The 8,958-nt window shown below is 36.6% G+C and overlaps 2 protein-coding genes across 2 annotated transcripts; one reads left to right on the plus strand and one right to left on the minus strand.

The window, feature by feature from the left end:
* The first annotated feature begins 5,504 nt into the window (after positions 1-5,504).
* On the plus strand, positions 5,505-6,287 carry LOC107787548 (17.3 kDa class I heat shock protein). The gene has a single exon (XM_016609135.2). It carries the CDS (start codon positions 5,576-5,578, stop codon positions 6,050-6,052), a length of 477 nt encoding a protein of 158 aa, XP_016464621.1. The 5' UTR covers positions 5,505-5,575; the 3' UTR covers positions 6,053-6,287.
* A 577-nt stretch (positions 6,288-6,864) lies between these two features.
* LOC107787549 (18.1 kDa class I heat shock protein-like) lies at positions 6,865-7,846 on the minus strand. The gene has a single exon (XM_016609136.2). The coding sequence runs from the start codon at positions 7,371-7,373 to the stop codon at positions 6,933-6,935; it is 441 nt and encodes a 146-aa protein (XP_016464622.1). The 5' UTR covers positions 7,374-7,846; the 3' UTR covers positions 6,865-6,932.
* Positions 7,847-8,958: the final 1,112 nt, after the last annotated feature.

The following is an 8,958-nucleotide window of genomic DNA, read 5'->3' on the forward strand; positions in this document are numbered from 1 at the left end:
ACCATCAAAAAGAAAATATATATATATATATATATATATATATATATATATATATTTTTCGACTTTAAAAATTTCTATCAAAAGAAACGAAAACACACAGAAAAAACAAAAAACAACATTTATTTACATATTTACATCTCCACCCCACACTTTAAATTATGGCATGTCCCCATGACACACAAATAAAAAGTAAGAGGAAAAGAAAACTCCCCTGGACTTTTTTCGCTACCGAGAACTTGTGAACTCCACCCCTAATTCTGAATGCGTCTTTCGATTTTGCTCCTCGAGGTTCTTTATGGAGCTCATCAGGCCAAAGTCCTTTAGGGAATTTTGAAAGACCCGCTCTTTTCTTTCTTTCTTGGCCTCATTTTGAGCAGAGGATTTTTCTTGTACGATTATCCTTAACTTATTTCTGCATTCATTTACAAGATCAATCCATGCATATTCCTGTAAATCTCCAAAAATAAAATCCACATGATCAAGGTTAGAGTAAGAAAATGAAAAAGAAAGGTCATGTGAGTACTCCTCTGGTAAGTCCAAGACCATTTGTTCTTCATTTTCTTCTACTAAAAATTGCAATTGTGGATAGGTGGATGGGTTGTTGAACTCTTCTTGTATTACTTCATAATCAACCAAAGCCTCATTTTTAATCATTTAAGTTGAAACAGAGTCCCCTTGTAGAGCGGACAACTCTCTCTGTAGATGTTCATCATCTCGGATAGGCTCATTCTCACTGGGTATCTCCTCCATATATTCACCATCACAATGTAATGAGCTTTCTGAAAGTGTACTTATTATTTGACTCACTTGCATTGTTAGGTTGTTAATGGCCTCATCATCTTGTGTAAATCTCTCTTCCACCTTATTTATGAACTTGTACATAAGCTCTTCTAAACTACCATTCTCAACTTGAGGTAGTTGTCTCACTTCGCTTTCATTCCAGTCATAATAAGGGTATTCATCATAACTAGAGTCAGAATTGTACCCATATAAATCATCATACCTGTACGGACTAGAGACAAAGTGAGAGTGTTCAAAAGATGAACCATGGGAAGAATACCTACCTACTTGACAATCAACCCATAGATGATTTCCACCGCATTTAAAAGACCTTGCATACCGCTGCCAACGTTCAGCTACTAACTCTTCAACCATTTTCTTAGGCTGGTTGTACTCCATCTTCACATCATTTAGAGTTTAATAACAAGAATATGCTCTTCAAGATTTCTTCAACAGAAAAAAAAAATCTTGAAGAGAAGTTAACCAAACAAACTAAAAAAAAAAAAAAAAAAAAGCTAATTCCTGAATTAACACTACAAACTACTTCAAACACCATTGATTGCCAATCCCTGGCAACGGCGCCAAAATTTGACGAGCACAAAACACACACTTAAATTATATTCGCTAGTCAAAGATAGTATAATATAGTTATCGTCTCCACAGGGATTGGATTTAAACAGTATTATCGCAGTTCGTAGCTCGATTGCTATCCAGGAGGATCAACAATGGAGAATATATGATTAATAATAAAATTTAACTAAGAATCTATAGCTAATTGACTAATGACAATCGAAGCAAGGATTAAACAAAGGAAGATATCAATGGGGGAAATAGGATTTTGATAGGATAGGTGCAAGATAATTATTCGGGATCTAACTCTAGATAATTCACTTCTAATGTTCAAGTGAGTGTCTCGAATTCACTTAATTATCAGTACAAATATTTAGTAGAAACTCCTCTCTCGATTAAGTCTCAACCTCACAATATGAACCAATTTAAGCTTGGTGAAGATATGCAAGAATTCGTAATGAATTGGTCTTTAGGAGAACCTCTTTCGATTATCTTCCTAAGTAGGTTTAATCAAATGATTCAACTAGCCTCTTTCGATTACTTAGAAGAATCTATGAACTCAACCAACAATATAGTGCAAATATATCACAAGTTATGCTTCCCTCGATTACAAGAATAAGTGAACATAGATGCAACAATTAAATCCTCCAAAAATGATTCAAATACATAAAAATAGAGTTATAATCCACAAACAACCATCAATACACCAAATCCATCAAAACCTAAAAGGTTCTACTCCATAGACATGGAGAAGTTCTTCACAAATGAAACAAAAATAGAGGAACACATAAATACAATCCAAACCCGGATTTGAGTGAGGAAGGAAGAATGAAATCCTTGTGCTCTTGCTTCTCCTTCTTCTCCTAAGCTTCCCTAGGTCTAAGGTATGTCAAAAGTGTGTCAAAAATGGTGTTTTGGGTAATTAATCCGCCCTAAAGCAAATACTGGACGAAAATGCCCTTTCTTAGAAAAATAGGGCTTTTCCCGGATAGAACATGCGCGACCGCACACCTGGTCGCGCACTTTGCACACCATTCTGTCCTAAGTGTGCGCCCAGTGCGCGACAGCACACTTGGTCGCGCACCTGGGTTGCAAAAGTTTGGAATTTGGGAAAGTATAAAGCATGAAAGTTGTAGACCTTTTAAATAGCTTTCCAACGATATATTGTGAAGCCCAAACGAAGTTCTGAGCGAAAGGTTATGTGCATTTTACTGGACCATATGCAATATGCCTGCTCGATTCTTCGTTTCGTTCCACTATCATCTGTTGATCCCCGAACTCGATCCCGACTTAATCCTTGGGCTTTTACTTAGACTTCAAAAATCTGAAATAACATGAATTCATGCCACAACATCTATATATCTCGGAATTACTCCTACAGGGCATAAAACAAACAATAAGTGCAAAACACGCCTAATTAAAGTTCAACATAAGTAAAGTGCACTGAATTAGAGTGCAATAAGCGACTAAAACACGAAATTATAGCCTACCATCACCCTCGATACCTATTTTCTTGTAAGGACCTGTTGTTCCGTCCACGATAAGTTCTTCTATCGGGAGAGAACCTATCCGAGGACTGGAACCCTTAGTTGACATGTCCTTCGGTTCTCTCATATGGCAGGAAATGACCTTTAGAAGATCGTTGATCGTCTTCTATAGGGAACCCGAGCTGATCGTCTTCTATCCTTATTTTTGACTCATAACGGTTATGGATATCCGCCCATGTGGTCGCTTGGAATTCGAGCAGGCTTTCTTTTAGCTTTTGGGATATGTCAGAACTCCTCAGATTCAAACCCTTTGTGAATGTCTCCGCTGTCCACTCGTCTGGTACATCCAGTAGCAACATCTTCTCTTTCTGGAATCTCATGACGAATTCCCGCAGCAATTAGGACTCACCTTGTGCAATCCGAAATATGTCTGTCTTCCTGGCTTGGACCTTTCTAGCCCCGACATTGGCCTTAATGAATGAATTTACAAGAATTTCAAAAGAGTCAATTGAATACTCGAGTAAGAGTGAATACCTTGTCAGGGCCCCCTTTGTGAGGGTTTCACCAAGCTTTTTTAGTAGAACTGATTCGATATCACGTTGAGCCAAATCGTTCCCTTTTACGGCTGTGGTATAAGTTGTGATGTGCTCATGCGTATTCGAAGTCCCGTCGTATTTTGGTATGTCCGGTATCTTGAACCTTTTCAGAATTAACTCTGGTGCTGTGCTCAGCTTAATGGCAATTGCGTGTATTTTTTCGAATCTGGGCCTTTCAAAACTGGTGGTGCGCCCAGAATCTGATCCATTCAGGCGTGAAACTCTTTTGATCCATCCGTTCATTCATTTCCCTCATAAATCGCATGAGCTCGATTTTGAAGGGGTCATTCCCGTTATCATTACCAGATCCACTACTTGTCCCTCTGACACCGTCGAAACCAACCTCACCCCTTGGGGTGTTGTTATCGACTCTTTAAGCCATTTGATTTGAAAGAATGCCGGGATGAACCGGGCCCCTTCCGTTTGCATTATTGGAAGCACCTGACAATGCTTGTTTCAACTCCGTCATTACCCTATCTATTCTTGAGAGGTGGCTCATGATGGCTTTCTGCTGCTCCCTCAATATTTTCACTATTTCCACGACATATTCTTCCTCCGCATCATCGGGAGTTGTCTCCCGCACATGCCTAGGATACTGCCCTTCACGTACCGGGGTTGCTTCGTCACCTTCGTTACAGGTGTCGCTGATTGAATCTTCATGTTGAGGCAAATTTTCGTGTCCCTCAACGTTGTGCGTGATGCTGACATCATTAGCATCAATTTTTGATTTTTTTACTAAGGAAAATATCAAACAGGTTAGTAACAAACATAAGGATCAAAGCAATTACGCAACTGTCTAAGTCTCACAGTGGATGCCAAATTATTTATCCGTAAAATGGTACTGTTAAATTTGTTACTGGTTTATAGATAAGCGAACTGATTTGATCCAAAAATAATAATGAAATAAGATTAAAAGTAAGTTAGCAATTTAAATTGAAGAAGATGACAAGTGTGGCTGTGAGAGTAGTGTCTCCGAGGACAGAAATGAGAGCAATGTAAAAGAGCAAATAAAGTTGTTTAATTGAGAGCGAAAATGAAATACAACATATATTTTGCCAAGAATTTTGTGTCCTATAATGACCGTTGAGCCTGCTATTTGTAGCTACACCTAGGAAAACAGGATCCTAGTATCAAGCCCACTTAAATGATAATAAAGGAGTCATTGATGAATATGTAACTACAGGTCATGAATGCAAATATTCTCTGCAACGACTGCCCATCTAATATTTAAGAATATTTTTCATTGAATGCTATCCGATGACAAATAATCGATCTGCTCCCGCTGGCCATTCCCCCTTCGGGGTTTACCCGATGTCAATTGCAGTTGTTGTTCCCGGTACTGATTGTTACTTGATTCACCTTTTGTCTGTCTTCGGTTCCACATGTCATGCTATCATTCGACCATTTATTATGAATCGATTTTACCTTATACAAAGATATTCAGACATATTTGCCAGGATAGTATACGAACTAACATCATAGCCAAGCAACAAATTGGCGTCAGCTCGAGAAATTTGGGCATGTAAAGGTACCTTATTTGGTGATTTTTCAGTTAGATATCTTGTTAACTTGTTACACATTTAAATGTGATAGCTGAGCATGCTTTGTGAAATTTCAATCAGTAGTTCTACTGTAAACAAACATTAATTCACCTGTAAAGTGCCAAAATATGTTACCATATGTTTGCCAATTCTGGCCTTGATTTTATTTGAAGCTGTGAGAGGGTAACTTGCATTACTGTTGCTTATAATAATAATAATAATTATTATTATTATTATTATTGTCGCATTAATGTTTCTTCTGCATAGCAGATATCTAAATATAATGAACCCTCAACAAGAAGGACGAAGCAATAAAGGAGAAATGGTTCCTTATTTAGAAAATGAAAACTAACAAATAAAAAGCTAAACGGCAGGGAAAACTAAGAAAGAAGAACTTTCACAATATGAGGTAAAATAGAAATAGTACAGACTTTTGTCCTTTTGAGCAATTAGCCAACACCGTGTAGTGGCTTCAGAACATTCTGGAAGTAGAACTCTCCCGAGTGTGGGCAGTTAATCCACGCATATATAGCGCCCACTCCCATCGCTAACGCCATAGAATCCGAAGTAAAGCTACTAAAGATAGCAATTTCGACCAATCATGTCAATCATACCAAGTTTCTTTGGCCGCCGATCCAGCGTCTTCGATCCATTTTCTCTCGACGCTTGGGACCCATTCGAGGGATGGCCGTTGTTCCGTTCTATTTCCGACCAGTTCCGTTCAAACTTCCCATCATCGTCATCCGATACGACATCGTTTGACTGGAAGGAGACCCCAAATGCACATGTATTCAAGGCTGACGTCCCTGGGCTAAGGAAAGAAGAGGTGAAGGTCGAGTTGGAAGATGATCGGATCCTGCAAATCAGTGGGGAGAGGCAGAGGGAATTGGAAGATAAGGGTAACACCTGGCATCGCGTGGAGCGGAGCAGTGGTAAGTTTGTGAGGCGCTTCAGGCTCCCGGAGAATGCTAAGGTGGATCAGGTGAAGGCTAATATGGAGAATGGTGTTTTGACTGTTACGGTCCCGAAAGAGAACGCCAACAAACCGGAAATGAAGTCCATTGACATTTCAGGTTGATTTCTGTAGTCAGTTATTGTGTTTGTCCCTCCTTGCTGTTGTAAGTTGTTGAATTACTTAAGGCCTGTGTTTCGGCTACTTGGGGTTTTTCGGTGATGTTTTGGTGTTTCTAATGTGAATTTGGGAGGGGGGAAATTATGGACGAAGGTGGTGCTTTACCCTGTAAATCCTTGATTTAGCGGCAATTGAGAACATTTATTTGTTAATTATGATAACAATTTACTGGTTTTATTTCTCCAGGTTGTCAGGCTTTTTTCTAGTAATGTTAAAACCTATTATGTACTGCACTGTGGATACAAGTTAATCAGTTTGATAATACTTGGCGCATCATCAATAAGTATAACAAGGATTAGCATCTTTGTTTCAGTAGCCAAATAACATCAGGTATGATTATAGTTAATTGACTGATATACAGCGCAGACTGACAACTTGTCTATTGTATTATATAGTATTGTGTTTTGATTGTTACTTAAATTTTATTATATCGTATCGTTAAATTCGTGGTTATATCGTTAAATTCGTGGTTATGTAGCGACGAAAAATGCACTTTATAGAACGACATATTTAGTGTAGTGGCGTCATTACCTTGCTTTTTTATCACATTCTACCCTTTCTTATTTTTAAATAATTATATTTTATTTTTTACCCTACTCTTTTATATAATAATTCTACTCCATATCCTATTTTTTATTAATAAGTTTATTCTTTATATTGTTGGCGTGTGATTGGTAAAACAATACAATTTATTCAAACATAATATTTATCAAATAATACAGTACGATTCATTATAAATTATAAGAAGCATAGCTTACAGAGACACAATTTATTCATTATGATCTATAATAGAGGAGACACTTGCAATTTGTGAGGAAAGAAATAATTAACCAGATATCTCAATGGCTTTGACCTCAGGCTTCTTCACTTCCTCTTTGGGAACTGTAACGGTGAGCACACCATTTTCCATACTAGCCTTCACCTGATCCATCTTGGCATTCTCCGGCAACCTAAATCGCCTAAGGAATTTGCCACTGCTCCTTTCAACACGGTGCCACTGGTCATTCTTCTCTTCTTGCTCTTTGCTTCTCTCTCCGCTAATCTGCAGCACTTTTCCTTCCTCGACCTCCACCTTCACCTCTTCCTTCTTCAGCCCCGGAAGATCAGCTTTGAAAATGTGCGCTTCTGGAGTTTCTTTCCAATCAATCCTAGCGTTGGCAAAGGCAGAGGTTTCGCGAGCCGAGCTGGGTACATTGGCCAAATTGCTGGAAAGGGGAAAACCTTTAAAGGGATCCCACATGTCGAAAATGCTTGGGATAAGAGACATTCTTGACTGAGAGGGCTTTTGAGAGTCGGAGATTGCTTCGATTGTTAACAGATATTTGCTGATTTGGCACACAAGAGAAGTGAGTTATATATATATATATTGGAGGAAATCCGGCAACTTCAAGATTTTTTTCATGTTTGCTTGAATACTCCTATCAAATTGTGGAAGAATGTTTGGTTCTGTAACCTTCTGGAACATTATTCATAATCTTCTAGAAATGAAGAGTGTGACAATCAAGTTCGGACCTTCTTACTTGGGCCTTTAAGAATGCTGAGCCCATCTTTTTTATTAGGCTTGGCCCATACAATTAGTTCCATCAGTTGAAAGTGTAAAACAGAATAGAGCAAATGACCCTCTATAGCCCCTCAAAATTTTAATAGCCTATGTTTTTCCTCATTGACACAAAATATCCCTCCGGCCTAAACATATTACATTTAATAGCCCAAAATATCTATTTTTTATATTTTTTGTATAATGACAATCTATTTTGTATATTTTTGTATAGCGACAGTCTATTTTGTATATTTTTTGTATAGTGATTGTCTATTTTGTATTATTTTTGTATAGTAACAGTCTATTCTATATATGTTTTGTATAGTGACAGTCTATTTTATATATTTTTTGTATAGTGACATTTTATTGTATATAAATTATATAGTCACAATCTATTTAGTATATTTTTTTGTATAGTGACAGTCTATTTTGTATATATTTTATATAGTGACAGTTTATTTAGTATATTTTTTGTATAATGACAGACTATTTTGTATATATTTTGTATAGTGACAGTCTATTGTATATATTTTGTATAGTGATAGTATATTGTATATTTTTGTACAGTGACAGTCTATTTTGTATATATTTTGTATAGTGACAGTCTATTTTATATATATTTTGTATAGTAACAGTTTATTTATATATATTTTGTATCCCAGACACTTTTATCTATCTAACGTGTGTAGATTGTTGTATGAGGTATACAAGCATATATATTATTCTTTTATCTTAACCTTATCTATCCAACGTGTACAGACTATTTTGTATATAAATTAATAATCAGTGTCATGTGTTCCCTTGCAATAAAACCACCAAATTGTTTACCACATTTGTTAGATATATTCGTCAAAATCTCTGCAATTGCACTTTGTGTGAGACTTGGACTCACTTTTATTTGCAATCCTTCTACGGAGGATTATTTTGCTAGTAGACATCCAGATATTTCCGGACTTCAAAGTATGAAGAGAAGATTAATGATTTACTAGAGTACTTTTTCGTACTTTATTAGTAGGTTTAGTTGATTTTTTTGTAGTAGTAGTTTAATTATTACTAGTACGTTAGGATTCTAAAATATTTTATTTTATTTCAGCATTCGAATTGTGTAAGAGTTATAATTACTTCCTTTTCTTACAAGTTGATGTTTTGAGGCTAAGAGTACTTATGTAATAGTCTAATTTTACTATAGTTGGTTACAAAAATTTAGTTTTGTTATTTGGAATAATATTATTAGCAAAAGTCGTACATAATTTACTATAACCTGTTAAATTATAAAGATTGTGTAGCAAATTCATTAAATTGAGTGTATGTC

Source organism: Nicotiana tabacum, chromosome 4 (genome assembly GCF_000715075.1).
Source record: "Nicotiana tabacum cultivar K326 chromosome 4, ASM71507v2, whole genome shotgun sequence".
NCBI classification, from domain to species: Eukaryota; Viridiplantae; Streptophyta; class Magnoliopsida; order Solanales; family Solanaceae; genus Nicotiana; species Nicotiana tabacum.